This window comes from Chaetura pelagica, unplaced genomic scaffold (genome assembly GCF_000747805.2).
Source record: "Chaetura pelagica isolate M959 unplaced genomic scaffold, ChaPel_1.0 scaffold50, whole genome shotgun sequence".
Lineage (NCBI taxonomy): Eukaryota > Metazoa > Chordata > Aves > Apodiformes > Apodidae > Chaetura > Chaetura pelagica.
In genome coordinates this window covers 2,569,582-2,590,279 of record NW_009952366.1, presented here as the reverse complement: position 1 = coordinate 2,590,279, position 20,698 = coordinate 2,569,582, and the positions used below count along the sequence as shown (strand labels likewise).

Sequence of the window (20,698 nt, the reverse complement as noted above, 5' to 3'; positions counted from 1 at the left end):
ATAAAAGCTCTATTGGGTCAAGCAATCTGAAGTGTCAGTTCTTATAGTTAAACTGGAATTCAGAAAGCTTTACCCCTCCAGGTTACAAGTGAAATAACAGTTAGTTCTGCAAAATAGTGGGAATTGAAACAATGTAAATAGGAATTAAAAAAATTGTCAGTCACTGTATTCACAAAATTACCTGCATGACCTTGGGAGTGCAAATATATCTGTTCATTAACAAAAAAACAAACTTGAGAATGTGTTTGTACAGATATCTTTGTTTTAAACTTCTCAAACATTTCCAACTGAAAGTTTCAAGTAAGTTCTTTTGCACAGGAATGCTAATCAGAAATTTGTACAAAGATCTGCTAAGGGAAGATATAGCATTTGTTAATACCACAAATACTGCAAAACACCACATACCCCAAACTCTGCTGCTGTTATACTAAGCAATCTAATATATCAAATATGAACACAATTTATCTAAACATATTATTACACAACATTGCAGTATAAAGCCCCGTCTTTAACTGACTTGAAATTATACATGGAAAAATTTTGCTCATTCTTCAAAATTCTTTTGATTGTTCCAGAAATGAACAGCAAAGTAAATGTTTGTAAAAGTAATCCTGATATGCTACAACATACAATGACTCTCTACCATTAGAATACCTGGAATGCAACAATGGAAGAGCACTTATACACACTGGTACTAGGAGCGTATTTCTGTGGTTTAAAAATAAATGGTTCAGAGGTGGTAAATTAAGAAAAGGCTCTGATTATATATGGGTTAAAAATTAATAATTTTACAAAGTACAATATTTCATAGCACTTTTGATAGAAATGGCCTGAAAACGGTTTCAAATTTATAAGCTTAAAAAAAATGTTTCTCTAATAAAAAAAATCTGTCACCTGTTGTAATTGCACCTAAAAGGCAAGCCCAGCTATTATGTCTCATTTCATCTCCTCAGACATTTTATTAAATCAAAACTTTCCTAGGTAAATACATTTTTCCTTAGCTAAAATAATTGGTAATGATTTAAATTCTTATTGATTAAATGCTTATTTGTTCATTTAATGGTATTACATTATGAATTCACTAAAAGACACTCTACCATTTCAACCCATGTATTCTGAAATATCACATAACCTAAAATTACATTTCCAACTTGTCATTCTTCCCTTGAAGGCCTGTAGACTAAACCTAAGGAAGATGAAAGAACACTTTACATTAAATTAACAGCACTGCTATAATTTTACTAAGTAATTAAACTTAAGTCTTGATGGCATTGGCCCACTTATAGGGTTTCAGACAATAGAATTCTCAAGAAAACAGGAGACTTCTACTAAAATACAAAAAAAAATGTAAAAACCCCCTATCCATGTAGAATTTTATTCATATGGTTTACAAATACAGTGCTATCACAACTACTGATTTCAGGCATTCTGGTGACTGAATGGCATTTCATATGTTAAGTTTCCTTCCTACCCTACCCAGTTTTTATATATACACATATAACAGTCTGTAGGACCATCTCTTAAATTTTATTTCATATTATTATTTCAGTACTATATATCACTGGAGAGCAAAGAACAAATTTTTAAATCTATGCCTTTTTCTTAATTTTAAGAGCTATTAATTTTCAGAGTAAATTTACAGAATTCTCAGAACAAGATAAAAGCTGAAGTTTAAATTACTAAGAAAAAAATTAACCATACATTCTATGTTTCTCTTTTTCTAATTTTTCTTCTTTAAATATGCTTAGCTAAGGATTCATTGATATATTTATTATAGACAACATCCTTTCCCTAACTATGTGTAGTGTGAAGCTGTGAATGGATGAAGTGATAGTAGGGAGTAAGTAAGAAAAAGAAAAGACAGCAAAGCAGAAAGAGAAACACTCTAAGAACTGATGGTTCTGAGAAGGACAAATAAGCAGTGTAAGGATATTAATCATCAGAGAAAAAATAAAGGATTTAAACAGTCCAGATGAAAGAGGGAGGAAAAAGTTGAGTAGATTTTCATGTCTTTGTGCAAAAGTTTTAATGAAATGTAAAATAGAGTAATAAAGGTCAGACAAAATTTCAGTCAAAAAGCTAAGTCATCATGGTAAACTTGTCAGTAAAGAGGAACAATCAGAATTCATGTGGAAAAAGATGATACTGTGATTAATGGACAAAGAAACAGTAATAAAAAAACAGCACAAAGAAGGTCTATTCCACCTTTACAATGTCTGCATTTGCTAAGAAATTGTTATAAAATTACTCATTTAGGATAACAGTTAAACAGCATAGAGAAATGACTGTCGAATTTTAGCACAAACTCCAGATTAAGGTCCTAGGTGCTAAATTTTTATTTAAACAAAACTACAACTAGAATTCTTAGAAAATAAAGATAACATATTTTTATTTGTCATTTCCATATAATTCTCTTCCAATTTGTGGTAGTGTTTGTACTTCATTTATACTATTTAACTAGTGTCCATACACCACGCTTTTGGCTGATTTTGATTGTTCAGCAAGATGCATATATACCTTATTTTTGGCTGATTTAGATTTTTTTTTGATTCAGCAAATTAATTAATTTTCTTACCTCCAATTTCTTTCTTGGAGAAGAGGATTGCCATTGAGTGACAACTCCCTTAGTTTATGACAGCCACTTAGCCATGTAATGACACCTTTAAGGTCTATATTGTAGAAGAAAATAAAATCAAATATAAATTTGAATGTGGAACCATATTATTTTTTAGAAAATCTTGCATGAATGTAAAATGTACCAAAGATCACAAAGTGCTGCGAACAGTTCTGCTATCTGTGTAGTATATATATAAATAATACCTACTACATCCTTGTTTGGAAAATACTTATAAATGTCGCATAAATACATGGGAACAATCACATTTAAATAAATGAATATTTTATTAAGAAGTTATGGTTTTGATGGGGCATTATGTTTTTTATACAACTCACCTGACAAGCAGTTATTTTTGATAGCCAGCTTTTCCAAACTTACAAATGAATTTAATGGCACAAGCTCACTTAATCTAAGAACAAAATAAAAGAGGATTGTTGTGGCAGTTCAAAAACAGAAAGGAACTAGAATCTTTTATAGGTATGACTGTTCACTTATTTACATAAGAAAATGCTTATTTAGCTATCCAAGGTGCTAGAACTAATTACTGGAATTTTAACTTGAAAGGAAGTCTACTCAGTAGCTCATTTATTAATATTTACGCATTAGTATTTTGGTTTATCTTGTAAATACTTCATTTTGTTTCTTGCATTAAGTGCCAAGGATCTGGTCTTGTAAAATTTATGCAACTCAAGTGGCTTTTCTTTAGGCACTAGAATGAAACTAAAAGAAGGCCCTGATTATAGAGAAGAAATCAAGTCTGATATTCCTCCTTCCTCTTCCTTCATTTCTCATTGCTCAATATTCTTGTCAGTTTGTTTCTTTTCTCCACTCAGCACATCACTTCCTATATTCTAAAATTAACATAATTGTTGTCACAGTTGTATTTCTAACAGGTCAAGGCTGCACTGTCTGTAGTACATTTTTAGTGCTTCCTCTTCTTACTACTTCTGTAAGACAGTGTCAAATAGGCATATTATACAGATAGTGATTAAATTGCTCTTTATGTGTATATTAAAGCAGGAAAGCAGTAGTAAAACTGTGCCAAAATTCTTATTTATAGTGTTAAAGAGTAAATATAAGGAAATTAAGTTGAAATGTATTTATACAAATTACTTCAGACTGCGAGATGTGTATTATCATAGCTATTAAAACATTAGTGTCCAGTGTTATTCAAGTTGCATTGAAGCATCTAAGAATGAATATTGAATGCTCTGGTCAGCTGCCAGGCTATTTCCAAATACTACCTTCCAGATTAGAATCACAGAATCATTTTGGTTGGAAAAGATCATTAGGTAAAACCTCACACCGTCAAGTCCAACACTAAACCATATCCCTAAGCACCACGTCTACAAGTCTGAAATATTTCCAGGGGCAGTAACTCCACCACTTTCCTGGGCAGCCTGTTCCAGTGCTTGACAATCCTCTCAGTAAAGAAATTTTTCCTAATATACAATCTAAACCTCCTCTTATTCTGTCACTTATAACTTGGGAGAAGAAACCAACACCCATCTTGCTACAGCCTCCTTTTAGGTAATTTTAGAAGGTGGTAAGGTCTCCTCTCAGCCTCCTTTTCTCCAGAATGAACAACCCTAATTCCCTCAGCCACTCCTCATAGAACTTCTGCTCTAGACCAACTTCGCTCCTCTCTGGATGCATTTCCGCACCTCGATGTCCTTCATGTACTGGGGTACACAGAACTGAACACAGTATTTGAGGTGCAGCCTCACCACAGGGCGACAATCACTTCCCTAGTCCTGCTGGCCAAATTATTTCTGATACAAGCTAAGGATGCTATTGGTCTTATTGGCCACGTGGACACGTTGCTGGCTCATATTCAGTTGGCTATTGACCAATATACACCCATGTCTTCAAGTAAAACTAGAATGTTTATGTATAAGCACATATTAAATCAACTATATCCTTTTTAAAAAAACAAACAAACAAACAAACAAAAAACCCAACATACATTAACATAACTTGGTTCATCCCCTTAAATATAAGGCATAAGCATAATGTGAAAATGGTAATGCTGATGGCAGTGTGTGTGGTCATGTTGTGACTTCTGATTTTCATGGAAAGCAGTATTTTCTGAAGATTACAGCTTTGAAAGTTGTACATCAGAGTTCTTATGGTCAGAAACAGGACCATACAAAAAACTGAAACCCACTCACTCCACAAACTTAAAACTGTTAAAAGGCAAAAGTGCTTATTTGTTGCTGAAATGTGTGACTATGCTGGGTTTCCAATATGAGCATTACAATTGAAAGACAGAAATGGATTTAACACTGGTACAAAAATTATGGGCCAAAGGTTAGTTATATATTCTTTAATCTTGTTGAAAATTTGACCATATGCAAAGCAGAAAAAAATCATTTCCATGTTCAGTTTATCCGTATGTGTATATGACAACATAATATTTAAGTACTAAATTCAGAGACACAGGTATAAAGCCAATTGAATATGAGTCACTATACTTTCATTTCTTTCTCAAAACCAGTTTCCCATGGAATCAAATAAATATGAAGTATTAACTGTAAGAAAAGCATTAAGCCTTACACTTAGATCTGTACATAGTACTACAAATATCAGCATATTAGATTTTTTTCACTAGTCAATAGTACATAAATGGAATTAATAGTTGTAACAAATCATAGACCTTAGTGCCTAAGAGAATGGCTTCAAAGACTGAAAATCCATTATTCAGATTATAGATTCAGATTTTCAGAAATATCCAGGAAAAAAAAAAAAAATAGTACTTCTCACAGGGGCTGAACGATAATGCAGTATTTTTTTATTTAGAATGAGTGAGCTCTCTGGATCTTTATTGGAATATGCTGTGGTGAATCAGAAATTGCCTACTGGACTATTCTTGCCTGCCATTGGCATTATGAGAGTTAAAACATTTACCTGTCATTCTATAGCTTTCCCTTTACTGACATTCTTTGTTAATTTTTTTCCTAAGAAAATTCAAACCAGAAAGACAAAGGACATTACTGAAAACTTAATACTACTTGACCTTGTCACATTAGCCCCGGGCATAATAGAGATATAAATTACAAAGAAGACACAAAAGTAAAAGATATTCACAAAAAAGCAAGCTATAGCTTCCTCTTTCTGCTCCCATTTAAGGATGTAACAGGACAGGACACAGCCACCGAAACTCTGTGTCAGAAAATAAGATTTAGGAGACTAGAGTAGCTGAAAGCATGCACCAGCAAAAATAATAACTGCTTTTTTGAGCACAAATAGAAGTTACTGATCAGGATGGTTCAAATCCTGCAGTGCATTTGATTTTCCCCAGAGAAATGATCACTGATCTTAATGAAAAGTTAGAAGGAAGGAGGGCAAAATAATTAAAAATAAATGTATATTAACCTAGATCTTTAAGTAAAGCCCATATTTATTTTGCATTCTCTAAAAAATATTGTAGTTTACAATAGTCACCATATTTACAAGTAGTGCTAACCAAATAAAATGTAGGAAATCTGTCTCTCGGCCACTTGTTTCTTGCATACTCTAGCAGGCAGTTCAACTGTATTGTCCACAGTGTCACACACTTAAGAGATAAACTTATCATCAGTGAAGAATTATTTAAAGTGATCAAAAATATCTAGACTGGTAAGGATGAGGAAGATCTCTATCCATAACTATAGCTTTTTCACAACTTGACTTATTTCAATATCCAATGACATATAGATTTATGATGATGACTCTGGAAAACTCGTCTAATTTTCAAAACATGATGGCTTGCAATGACAGTGAGTTCAACTCTCACATCTGAGAAATTAAGTTAAAAACATAGATTATTGTGTATATTTAAGCAAGGAGACCTAAACATATGAAGAAAAAATTGAGCTGACTTTTTAGTATTTCTATTACAAGCCTTTTAGGAATAGTATGCATTTACTTGCAAATACATGGGAGCAACATGTTCACAAAGAATTTGATTCTGGTCAAACCAGTTTCCCCCATGAAAAAGAGGTTTTTCAGATGACTGCATTTAAAAAATATTTTAAAAACTTTTATCTATCACATTTACATGATCTTAGTGAGAAAGAGATAGCAAAACAGAACTTTGTCATATGAAAACAGAAATTTTAAGAGGTATATATTTGTCTATTTTGAAATTGAGGGAAAAAAATAAGTAATGGCTACTTGAACAGCAGATTGATTTAGGGTCTCACTGTAAATTTTTTAAATTAAAATTATATTGACAAGTAAATAAATAATTAAACGGGATTACATGTAAATGTAAATTCCACATGAACTCTTAACACATATTAAATATGTATTAATTTTAGTCCTAGGGGCAAGATTTTTCTCTACTATGTCTAAATCTTTATCCACAACAGAAGAAAAAAGAAAATGTGCTTAACAGCTTAACAGTTGTGTTCTCCAACTGCTATCATATACAGCACAGATCTTCATAGCAGAAATTCTGCAGTAACCAAGTCAAGAGTAACCAAGTCATTAGCTTTGGTATGTTGCACATTGACTAAGTATATGCTTTGCATATGAAAGCCACAATAAAACACTTAATAAAAGCAGTAGAGGTGAAAGAGCTGCCATTTTTATACTTGAAGGAGTTAATCTTAACGTGTTATAACTACTTGTTGCTAGATGGCAGGTTTAAAACAATTACTAGTTAAGAGTTTTATCTTTGGTAATTTCTGGTTTATTATAGAGACAAAGCATCTCAGGAATAAAAATATCCTGTAAATCAGTGTAATAATTTTTTTTCACAGTAACTATTTTTTAGAAAGAATATAGATTCACCGCATTACCATTATATGGGCTTCCTGCAATCAGTAAAAAGGAAATGGCACTCAGTGCACACTTGAAAAAAAATCACAAAATTGCACTAGCTGTAGGATAAAAGTAAAGAAACAGCTTTTCTTTCAACAGCTTACTCCATTACCTTCACTGTTTCTACAGAACATCAAGTTACTTATGCTATAGCACACACATATGGAGCTGCTTATAAGTGTACATAAAGTGAGTGTAACAGAGCAGGCTACTGAAATGCCAGGAATTCTGAGGCTTTTAATATGCATTTAAGGCTATCTTGTCCTGTTTGTTACAAAGGTTTGAGATAAGCTATAGATAAATCAAGGAAAGGAAGGGAATTGTCTGGGGAGTTGAGGAGTCGTGTGTTTATTTTCAGTACAACTAGTTTGCTGATGCAAAAATATGTGCTTTCTCCCAGTCCAGCAGAAAAAAACTCAGTGCACCAAATGCTCCATCTCAGCCTGGCCAATGAAAACCAGAATATGCACTCCAATGGCCATGAAAAACTGTACAATCATGGGATAGTCAAGGGACATAAGGTCCCTACTATGCAGCCAGTTCATCACAGCTTAGATCCAGAGGCTGCATTCGAGCTATGCCAGAGACCATGCTCCTAAGTTTGTTCTCTCCCCAGTAGGCACATGAGGTCTTCAAAAAGTCTGGCAAACCTGTTCTGACGTTCAGCATAGCTACAAAAAAAACCCCAAAAAAGGAGGAAACTACAAGAAGACAGAGCTACACTACAGCATGTTCCACAAAAAGCTGAACATGACCAAAAAGCCACAAAACCCAAAGAATATTAATTAAATCAATACATGTGATTCAGAGTCTAAAACTTAGCAAAGCACTTTCTTTAAACTCCAGAAGAATTAATAAAAAAAACCCAAACCAAACCAACAAACTCAAAAGCCCAGCAACTTGAAGATTAGATTGTTAATATAGGTAGGTCTTATATTTACATCCAAGAATTTACATGCATACTACTTCATTAGAGATGACACAACAACAATCTGAAAAGTTATATAAAAATATAGGTTTTATGTATTCAAATAATATTGATTTTCCATGAAGGACACTTCTCATAATAACAGGACTCAGATTTACAGATCTTTTCTCCCACAGGCTCACAGCTTCAGTTGATTCTACTGAACTAAATGTCACATAAGATGGGATTCATCTGTTCAAAAGTAGACACCTGTATGAGAGCTGGTCATTTTGACTTTGTTAACAGTCAATGAACAGGCACTTGTAAGGTATGATTAGTCTCAAAGCAAATAGCTAAAAATAGTAGACAAAACACACTCTAAAAGCATCTCCACTAACAGAAGAGCTAAGTGATTAGTTCAGAGTGTACATTCTATGTATTGTGTGTAACAGCATATATCCTATTTGTTTAGCTGAGGTCAATCTTGTTCAGAGCAAAACAGTCACAGTAAAGAAAAATATTCAATTAATACTAATTTAAAATCCATTTTACTCCTAACACAACATTAATTATAATCATTGTTCCTTATTTTTAGCAGACTTTAAATTGAGAAAAAGAGGGTGGAGAAATCAAAGTACTGACTCCTGAATATCTGGTCATTCTAACTCTACAGCTACACCCAGCAACTTAGAAAATGAACAGAAATCTAATTACAGAGTTCTTCAGTGCATAATCCAGTTTTACGTTGTCTTACTCTTTTTTTTTTTTTAAATATTTTATACTTTTCAAACTGAACCATAAGAGTGAAAAATTAAAGCAAATATGCTTGTTTTGGAGGGTATGAACATATGTATGTAAAATAAAAACCAACATTCTCATTTGTCCTTTTTAACTCTAGTAGTTGCACTTAACATAGCCTTCAAAGTCTGTTTTGAATAATAAGCTAGCTGTGAAATATGAAGTTTGACAGACATACTCTAGAAACAATTGCTAAAGAAAGGAAAAAAAAGAAACATTGTGGTTTTAATAATGCCACAATGCAAAAAAATATATTTTCATAAAGCATCTAATAGAAAAAAATACTTTTCATAATTAATGCTGTTTCAGATTTTCTTAGCTAAAGATAGCCAATATCATTACTTGTCAACCACATATTTTCAAAGACTATCTGGGAAAGATAGTGATATTTCAACCATACTGAGAATTATACTTTTCACAAAAGTGTTCTGTTAATAAATTCTTCTATACCCGTTTTGAAAGTGGAGGAATGTCTCTTACCTATTTTGAGACAGCAAAAGAATCTGCAATAGAGGCAACCAATACAAAGAAAGCACTCTCATAGCAGAAATGCTATTGTCATCCAAATATAGTTCTCTTAGGAGAACATGATTTTCCAGTCGTGGAAGCTAAATAGAAAAGAGATGGTTATTTAAAATGAATATAAAATAGAGAAACAACAATGGAATGCTTACCAGATGTTTTTCATAAATCATTGCTAAATACAAGTAAAACCCCCACATTCTGGATATATGTATCATTTCCTTATTAGGTATGTGTTAGTTGTCATACAACATTTCTACGTATCAGGTGGAAAGTGTTTTTTAACGTGTTCTACCTAGTCTGAATAGTCAGCATAAGTAACAAAAAAGATCAAGAGCCAGAGAGCCACAATCTTGCTATTTTATTCATGCAGTTATTTTCTGCTTATTGGCAATGGTTTTCCTCTCTCAGATTCGTAAGAGAATACTTGTCAGCAAATATGACCAAGTGTACAGTTAGCAAACTACTTCCCTATTTCAAATGCTGCAGTAAAAACATCAATTTTTGGAGGATCACCCTACATCATATCAGCCTGAACTATTACTTAGACATAATGATAATAATATTTTGTTTTAAACAAAGAATCAGAATCATATAGTACAAACTGAAGACTAGATGCTATAAACAGAAGAGGGAAATGCAAGTACTGAAGGGGCAATTTTTCAAGCACTTGGGAGGAAGAAACGACTTAACTGCTAGCCATTTGTGTATTTGAAAAATCCCCCCCTAATAGAGAAACAAAAAAAGTCTACCTAGGAGCACGAAACAACCCACAACAAATCAAGAGCACGTGATCAGCATTCTGAAAAATATGACTGTTAACAAAGATGTATGCACAACAGCCACTGAATTCAAAGCTTTTACCTCCTGGAGGTTATTTCCTTGCAACTTCAGAATTTGAAGTAAACCACAATTCTCAATGCCTTCAACTTCTGTGAGATGATTAAAAGAGCAGTCTAGGTGAATGAGAGTAGGCACCTCACGAAGGCCTTTTGTGCTGATTAACAAATTATGGTCCACAATTAATTGCTGAAGATTTTTCAGTGACTCAAGACCACCTAAAAATTTAAGATTGCAGTTGAATTAAGCCATAATGAAATAAAAGCCTGTTGGTTTTCAAGTACTAAGAAAACTCTGAACTTTCAATATATTATATTAACAATTAATTTTAGTCATGCATAATGTTTAAAAATAATTACTCTATTTTGACTCTATCAAATATCCAAAGCACACAGTTCACAAATTTCTGATCCTGTTAACCAAGCAGTCACAGTTCATAACTCCATTAGCACTTCTGTTAGTACAAAACATTATTTTTGTGATGAACTATACTTACTGTGCACTTTATAAATGCTACTTAAAACCTATGAACTCTGTGAAATGCTAACAGCCCTCTTAAAATCACTCATCAGAACTGAAAAAGTACCTATGTTTAAGAGTTAATTTTAATTATTTATTTTTAAAAAGACTTTATATATTAGCAAGGCAAAACCAAATTCTGTTAAAACTTAGGCCAGGACCAATCTATTACGTAAGTGCATCTTGTTTAAGGAATTATGTTACATAATATTTTAAATGAAGATATTTGTCAAGAAACTGTAGAGGCTTTAAGTATAAAGCTGTACTTCTACAGCCATTACATTCTCAACAAACTTACTCCTGCTAGCTAGTGTAGAGAGAAAAAATATGTGTGATATGTTTCCCAAAAAGATGCAAAGGAAAAGGTTACTGTCACTGCCTGTTTGTTTCACAGATCACCCTGTTCTTCCGCAGTTTTAAACATGCTAGATATTCTGCAGTGACACTGATGCTACAGGCCCAAGCAGTTTTTCTGCATCTCTGTAGTAAAACTCCTTTGAAAGAACACCCTTAACTAAACATATGTAAAATAAGAAATTTCTGAATTTACTTTTCTTTCATGCATTCTTGACATGATTATTTAAGGTAATACTTCGTCTCATCTTTACCACACCTCAGACTTCTCAAGTTCCGAAAAGGAATTTGGAGGAGCTATACATGTATGAATGTCTTTGTGATAGTCCTTTGAGAATAAACTGGATTATGAAACCACTGCACCATAGATAGACAGTATAGAAGCGGAAGTAAAAAAGAAAATGAATGAAATAGAAGTGAAAAATTAAATGGCCAAACTAGCAGCACATTTTTTAAAACCCCAATCAAATATAGGCCTTCAAATCATAGTAAGCACCTAGTGGAAATAACACAATCACCTGATATTTAAGAGATAGCATCCTAAATCTGAACCAAATGTCCCATACTGTAACTTTAAAAACTGTACTTTAGGCAGCTATACAAATCTTTAATTATTCTGAAAGAATTTCAAATATGTCCATGACACAATATCCTGACTGCAAGATACTCGTCTGTTATTTTCTTTTCTGCTTGGAGAAAAATAAAAAAGGAACCAGCACCACCTAGTGGTCTCAAAACAATTTTGTTTCAGACAGCGTCAAAATTAACACCTTCCAAGACTTCCTCTCAAGAACAATCCTTCAATCTCCCCTTTTAAGTTATCAGCATAGTAGTACTGGAAACTTTAAAAGCACTGAATTAGTCTGGCACAGAGCAGAGGAGAAACTGCACACACAGTAAGAAGAGGCAAAGATTTAATTCAGTATCTGGAAATACCCTATTCTGCATTTTGCATAAAGCATCTTTTTTACATCACCTCCTCATCTGTCTTGCTTAATTAGACTGAATGTCATTCGGAACAGACATGCTAAGGCTACATACAATGGAATGACAATCTATTCTGGAACTACCAAATGCACTGAAACATAATACACACAAGATAGAATAATGTAGTACCAACAGATATTGTTTTAATGTTTCTTCTGCACACATGTAGAATTAAAAATAAGCATGAAAGTCTTCTGCCCTTTTCCTGAAGACATTGTCAGTTTTACATATCATAGGTGACCAACAACAGCTAATACTGTATATGGGAAGATGCATCCTACTGAAAAACACATGGTTTCAGCAAGATTTGTATAAGTAGTTCTTAATAATTTGGAAAGTGCAGCCAGAGTCTGTTAGCTAGTGACTCTATCTTTGCTATCAATGCAGTTCTGAAGTAACTTTCCTGTGTGACAAAGATGAACGATTAGAGAAGAATGAAAGCTGACAATGAACATGAAGATGAAAAAACACATAGAAAAAAAAACCCAAAATCTGAAAGATGTCTTATAAAAAAAAAAAAAAAAGCACCTCTATGTGCTTTCTTAAAAAGAGTAGGTTCAAAAAATCATCCACAGTTATGCATTGCCACTCTTAGAACTGTCGAGATTTTAGCCAACACACTATGGCAATACAGACCCCCTATAAAAGCTTGTGACTCAAGTACAAATGCTACTTCTTGTGTTAGAAAAAACTGAAGTAAAGCATTCATCTTCCAAATACAAACATATACACTGAACGATGTTATATTTCAATGAGAGGGGAAAAAAAAAAAAAGAAATCACAGTATGCTTGAAGTTTCTGACAATAAGTTACCAAACCAGAAGTATTACAAACATAAATAAGCCTTACTTCTTAGGAAAAAGCCCATAGACTTTGTTAAAACTGAATAAAGAGAGAATATTCCACAGTACTGCAGCTTCCAAAATTGCTAATGGGCATCCTGAGAGATTTACAGATGGGAGGGATACAAGAACTTCTTAAAACCCATAAATCCATTTTTGTGTATTTTATGTGACTACTTACAACCAATATGTTATTTAACGAAACAAATTGTGTGTTATGCATCTGTTTTAAACAGACTTCCTCAAAGTTATTTTGGAGAGGAGAAAGACAAATTCCAAGCTGATTTTCGTGAACATTTATTTACCCACTCCAATTTATTAGAGACTTAGTAAACTTAGTAGCACACTGCACAAAACAGAAAATAGAAGATTTTAATCCACTTGGCCTGTACAGATACAATATTCCATACAGATGTCACATTCGTAAATATCATCCTCTGATACTACGTCATTCTTACCATAAATTTGTATTTTTATCAAATGAGATAAATGTGAATGAGCATCTTATCCAGCATTATGGGACACAAGAATATAGAGAAAGCATCTTTAACCAGCTTATATTATTATTTCTCATTAGGGTACTGATATTCTTTTCCAGTAAACATTGATACTCCGGTACCTTTGTTCTCAGGTAATATAAACTATGGTCACAATTACTAACCTTTCTAATTCATACATGTTAGCAAAAAATATTAAAAATATCAACATTAAACTTTCTAAATCTATTGATTTATTTTTTTAAAGCTTTCCCATTTCCTGTTTGCTCTGCCCTTCATATTTATAATAGAATTTCACTATCCATGTTCATACTGTTTCAGTCTGTTCATTTTAATTAATTAATTTATTTTTATTTATATAAACATCTCACGTGAATTTGTTTCATCTATCAGTTTAATAATGATTTTATATTATTTTTTTACTGTCCAGCAGGAAAATAAAGTATGTCCACATATTTTAAAGAAAATTGAAAGTTTTAATCAATATAAATAAAATAAAAATCTCCCTATCTCCTCTTTATTCCTGGCTCTGCAGTCTTTCCAAGTAACATATTTAGATTTAGCACAAACAATACAACTAGACAGTCGACTTTTCAGGTTTCATGTTTCAATTTATACAAAATTAATTACTTCAATACATGCAATTATTTTCTTCATTAGAAGATTTTATTTCAACAGAGAAATTTCTGATTATGTCATACACCAAAACCCAAGTCCCTGGAGGTCAGACAGGCTGTTAAATTTTGTTCTGTCAGCTGTGCTGCCTTCTTGAAGGAAATTTACTACTTTCAAGCCTTGAGAAGCCTTTCAAGCCTTTCAAGTAATGATCTGACAATTTACTCCTATTTACCTGTTCTCAACCGTTAATGTTAGTTTTGAGGGACCGCTAATTGTTTTCTCTTGGTACATCATTCTAAGAACAAAAAAATGGCTTCTCCACTTACATACAGCAAAGCTCTTGGGTATTTTCACTTTCCTGACCTTTTCTCAGTTGAAAAGCTTCTGGATCCTGATTTACATCTATACCAAATCTACACTGCTCAAGGCTCACTATGCACAATTTTTGGCTTGCCAGAAGCTGAGACACAGTATCTAGCCCTTAGGCACTTTATTGTCTGGGTGGCATTACAGGCAGAGAGGCAGTTCAGTTGTTCACTACATGAAAAATTCCTGGCTGGCCAACAGAAAACATCTATCTCCTGGCAGAAAGATTTAAAGTACTGATGCATCTGTTCAGTAGTCTAGGGTGCATTTAAATTCCAACTAGTTGGCTACCTGCTAACAGTACATCTGCCAACTGTTGAATCTAACAAATATAAGAAACTGCCTTTGTAAATATAATAGGGATTGGCACACCAGCTGTATCTAAATAATTTCCATGACTTTACCTTAAATTCATTCTTTTTTCCAGCTTTGGAGCAAAGAGCAGCAATGAATAGCCAGAGTGGGAGGGAAATAAAGAACAACAGTTTGGAGCCAGAATAGGCAGCATTTTAGTAGAAAGAGAGGCTGTGGTCCAGTGTTAGCATGATTCACAGACTCAGACAGATACTATGATTTGTATTTAATTACTTACTTCGTCATTCAGGAATACAATGGAATTCTCTGTAGTTGCAAGGCTAGGCTTTATATTAATTGTTTTTGTAGATAAACTGAACTTGGGCTACTCACATATTCAAACTGCAGTAGTGCACATAATATTAGAAAGGTATTCAGTTCTCTTCAGCTAACATTAGTTACATGGCAGTAGCTAAGCTGTACTACAGATAAATGTGAAATTGAGTATGCTTTAAAATGCAGGTCTGCTTGCTCCAAGACTGTTTTGTCTGCTCACCCTGGAGAAGAGAAGGCTCCAAGGAGACCTTATAGCAGCCTTCCAGTACCTGAAGGGGCTACAGGAAAGCTGGGGAGGGGCTTTTCATCAGAGAGGGTAGTGTTAGGACAAGGGGTAATGGTTTTAAACCGAAAGAGGGTAGATTTAAGTTAGACATTAAGAAGAAATTCTTTACTGTGAGAGTGGTGACGCACTGGAACAGGTTGCCCAGGGAGGTTGTGGATGCTCTTTCACTGGAGGTGTTCAATGCCAGATTGAACGGTGCTTTGAGCAATGTGGTCTAGTGCCTATGCAGAGGGGGTTGGAACTAGATGATCTGTGAGGTCCCTTCCAACCTAAACCATTCTATGATTCTATGAATATAAACATCACAAATATTCTTATGCAAATTGGCATAGTTTTGAATTAATTTTCTTACCAATTCGAGTTATTCTGTTGTAGGAAAGTTCAAGGCTTTGGAGATTTATGCAGCCATCTAAGCCACAAAATGATGAAAGATTATTCTTATTCAGAATCAGAATACAGAGATTTTCTAGATTTTCACAGTCAATTATTTGAATGTTGTTTTCCTGCGATAAAAAAAAAAATGAGAATATTAGATAACATCTGAAGAGAAACAGCAGAATTAAGTGTAAAAACATGGTAGATTTAATTATTTATTATTTTTATCCAAAACTTCTAACTTGAACTAAAGGCATCTCATTTTTTCCATTAGGAAAACCAATTGATGAGTCATAGAAATTGTCTTTTGTGTCCTTCTGGGATAGTAAAAAACTGGATCTTAAACTTCATTCTGGCTTAGAAAATGCCCAGAATTTAAAATAAAAAGTCAAGGGAAAAGTTAAACACTGAGTGGCTTTTTTGTTTATGCTTTCCTAGCTTCCCAAATCCTGGGAAATTGATTTAAAAACGCCATAGAAACCATCATATTTACTAAGTACTAATGAAGACAGCCAGGACTTTGCTCGAATCCTATTTACTAGTGAAAATCTGCATTTATATGTATTTTTGTCAGAAACATAAATGCTGTTCTCAGCTCATGTTCTTCCCCCAAGATAGCCTGCTCTTTTAATATCCCTCTCTTGAGTTAATTTTAATAAAGCTTCCTCAGATTTTAATTTCACTATTTGCTGCCCTTGCTGTTTTCTTCTATTTTTCATCAGCAGGTGCTCAGACAAACAAAACTAAAATTCCCTGCTGTTGTAACAAACCAATTAACCCAAAGAGCCTAATTCCTGTTCCACAATTAACATGATGACTAGATTCAGGTAATACCTTCAGGTGCCGGCAGAGATGCATATAGGTTTTCTTTGGAAGCCATACAAGAATTCCTGCCCTTAGGGCAACCCCTTCAGTTGCACCAGTAAGTTAAAGTAGAGAATTGATATGGCTTAAATATTACCTTTATATCAATGGAAATGAAAGGCAATTTCAAGTAGGAATGAATGTCCAAGGGAAACAGAGATAGTTGATTTAGCTATGTGAGAAATACTCAAGGAACTGTTGCAGCTGTCACAAAAGAGGCTGTTTCTTCATGGAGGTTCAATGGAAGACAACTGCCATACTAGTTGGCAGTTACACATGTACACAAACATAGTTATACAGCTAAAGTATTATAATTAACAATATAATTATTAAATTATTAAGGCAACATACTTAGAAGTATCTAAGTAAGAAGTATCTAAGAGTCTTTTCCTTAACTAAATTATCCTGACATATCCAGTGAGGTAATCTTGTGTACTATTTAATTTTAAAATAAAACAAAGCATAAAACTGGAACTGTTCTGTAAAAGACAATATTTGATCTAAAAAAATTCACATATAAATACACATTTTCATAAAACTGGCATCTTAGATATACATTAACACCCTCATACTAATACATTCTCTTGTATTTTGATGTTCCCAAAATTATCAAATCCCAGAAATTACATTCTCATTATACAAGAAAACTGAGAAAAGGACACATGTATTCCAACCTGCCCTACTGCAAAGCTCTAATTACTGGACAGACAATACTCCTTTAACTATAATCATCAGCTCTCACCAGTTATTTGGCAAGCAGAAACATTCAAGATTTCTTCAAATAATGAGGACACACTAAGTTTCTTGTGAATTGGTATTAAAACACAAAATGAAAAAAATGTGAATAGAGTTGTTTCATGCAAATTGTCAAGTTCTTGAACTAAGATGCATCACAGAGCAAAATGTTATTAAATCACAAGGCCAGGTAACACACTGTGCAGGAGGAAGTAACTAGATGTTATGCCTCTAGTAACTCACTGTACTGTTCCTTGAGCATATATATGAGTAATTTTAACTAATATTCAAGGTGTTTATTGCAAAGGACTCTTCCTTCTACCTACTCCTGCTTCAGCTGAGCACATGCTATGGTGAACGCCATCTGCCCACTCATGAAACAGAGACTGAAGTAACAAAGGCCTATCACTGTGCCATATTAATGCTTATCCTAGACTTACACTATCAGTCTGTTTTCTTAGTACATCTTGATCCATTTTCAGGAGGTTGTTTCAGTACAATGCAAATTGCTTTAGTGCAATGCAAGTCTGCTGGCATAACCTTTTCACACTTGGGAGTATTTGTTGATACTCTTACGCTCTTAAAGCATTAGAAGTGACATGTTCAGTTGGATACAACTGCAGAATCACCTAAGCAGCATAAATGGCAGTTCTCCCTGGGATATAATAAAGACTAAAATTTGCTTGGTACCTCTACATTTATGTACTTTAGGTCTTTGCAGCCACTTAGTCCTTCCAGCGCAACTAGTCCACAGCGTCTCAGAGTCAAAACTTGAAGATTCAAACACTTGGATAACGTTGAGAGGCTACAAGCTGGCAAATCTTCAAGTGTAAGTGTTGTGACCTACATGCATTTATTGATAAACAAAATTAATTGTATATTGAACATGTAGCATGTCACATTAAGGTTATTTTCTATAAAAAGAAAGAGAGACCAAAACTACATTCTATTAACACTTTAGACAATGCAAGCACTAATGTTAATCCTTTACTATAGAAAAGGATGGCAATGATGGGCTCAGTCTGCATAGTGGGATGAGTTACTATGAAAAAAATGTCTGATTTTAACATCCACCTTAAAATAAATAAACCCGACATTTTGCTAATGACATTGCATTTGAATGGATGGAAGATTAACACTAAGCAAAGCAACTAATAGTGTGAATTGTTTCCCATCACTGTGTGATAATTAATAAGTGAGAGATCATGAAAAAACAGAACAAAATTTCAGACTAGAAGTGTACGTAGCCCAGTATGTTATCTCAGACTGGATACCAAGACCAAAGCACAGAGCAAGCATACAGTGATAAGGTAGTAAGAAAAGTAGAAAAGTAAGTGCGAGGAACCAAGAGATATTCCTTATGACAAAACACTATCGACAAGCTGATGATCAGCAATGCCTTGCTTCTGGGCAAGACTAGTCTCCTCAAAACTCTGAACGGCCTAGATGAGCAGGAACTGAAATGCAGGCCCTCATACAAATGCAAACCCATGTCAATTTAGCAGAAAATAGGAGCTAAGAGCTCCTGCCTTTTACAGGCTTAAGATACTAGTTGGCCTCTTCTCTCAAGTGAATAATGACAGGATGAGAGGAAATGGCCTGAAGCTGCACCAGGAGAGGTTTAGACTGGATATTAGAAAGAATTTCATTATTGAAAGAGTCGTTGGACACTAGAACAGGCTACCCAGGGAGGTGGTGGAGTCACCATCCCTGTAAGTGTTTAAAAGAAGTACAGATGTAGAGCTCAGGGACATGATTTAAGCACTGATTGCGTAGATTAGGTTATGGTTGGTGGATTCAGGTTATGCCTGGACAAGATGATCTTCAAGGTCCTTTCCAACCAGGATGATTCTGTGATTTGAAGACACCACACCAGTCTGCTCCACAATGCTCACAGGAATTCAAAAGTCATCCTCGTTGCCCTTATTCTGCACTTGAGCAGAGGAACTTTCACTAAGATCTATATTCTCTTCAATGATAATCTCCTCTTCCAAAACAACATTCTGCTGACATACCAAGGAAAAGGGAAAAAAGGAAAAAGGGAAAAAAAAAGGAAAAAGGAAAAAAATGAAAAAGGAAAAAGGGAAAAAAAGAGAAAGGGAAAGGGAAAGGGAAAGGAAAAGGGAAAAGGAAAGGAAAAGAAAAAGGAAAAGGAAAAGGGAAGGTATGGCTTCCCATTTAATTCTAAATCTTCTGTATAGGGTTACCTGCTGCAGAGTACCCCAAGGGCCACTATTAATTATCTTTTGTGCACTTAATGGAGGCATCTTGCTAGCAAAACTTTTCCTTGATCGTTTTTTTATAGTTGCTTGCTTTCTTTGGTTTTCTTCATATATTTTAGACCAAGATTTACAGGTGTTCATCCATTTTATTCTCTTCTTTTCAATATCATCAGGAAGAATTAGTCTATTGGAACAGTCAGCTACATCTTGAATTCTGCCCCATGTCTCTTGGACTCCATCATTAACATCCTCCATTAGAAACACAGAGTTCTGCATTGTTTCAGGCTGAGAAAATTCATCTTTGACTTCTCTATTACTAGCATTTGGCTGAAAATTTGGTGGACTGCTAAATATATATCTTGTCTTATTTTCTATCATTTCACTAGTTCCAAAATTAATATACTCATCCTTTGAAGAATAACTGTTTGGAGATTTATTAAGATTTCTAGTTTGTGGGTAACTTTCTTCTACATGTGTTACTGAATTCATGTGTATGTTCTCTTGAGAAAAGTGTTCCCTCTCAGTGCCTAACATATTTGGTGTTGATGTGAAATTTATTTCTGCTGGAATCATGCAATTACTTGTTACATCCATCACTTCAGTCTCTTTTGGTTTCTCTGCTTGCTTATTTAGCTCCTTCTGTTCACTTAATCCTTTTGTATTTTCTGTCTCCTTATCCTTTTTTATGTTTCCTTCTTTGTTTTCTCCATTTTCATTCATCACTTCTGCTCTTTTTTTTAGTTTTCTCTGTTCTCTTCTTATTTGCAGCTCTTTTTCTCTCTCAAGTCCTAGGTTTACTTTCTTTTTCTCATATTCTTCATGTCTCCTCATCTGCTCCAAATATTCATGTCTTTCAAGTTCTTCTTGTTTCTTTTTTTCCTCTTTGTTCCTTTCCCTAATTTCTTCCATTTTC

At 33.9% G+C, this 20,698-nt stretch overlaps 1 protein-coding gene across 1 annotated transcript in view; it reads right to left on the bottom strand.

Annotated features, from left to right (window-relative positions):
• Window positions 1-20,698, bottom strand: part of LRRIQ1 (leucine-rich repeats and IQ motif containing 1) — a 106,937-nt gene that overhangs the window by 80,978 nt on the left and 5,261 nt on the right. The window contains 7 exon segments of the mRNA XM_010007995.1: window positions 2,576-2,669; window positions 2,953-3,026; window positions 9,609-9,736; window positions 10,515-10,708; window positions 15,942-16,092; window positions 18,254-18,406; window positions 19,771-20,696. Coding sequence (XP_010006297.1) covers window positions 2,576-2,669; window positions 2,953-3,026; window positions 9,609-9,736; window positions 10,515-10,708; window positions 15,942-16,092; window positions 18,254-18,406; window positions 19,771-20,696 — 1,720 coding nt within the window.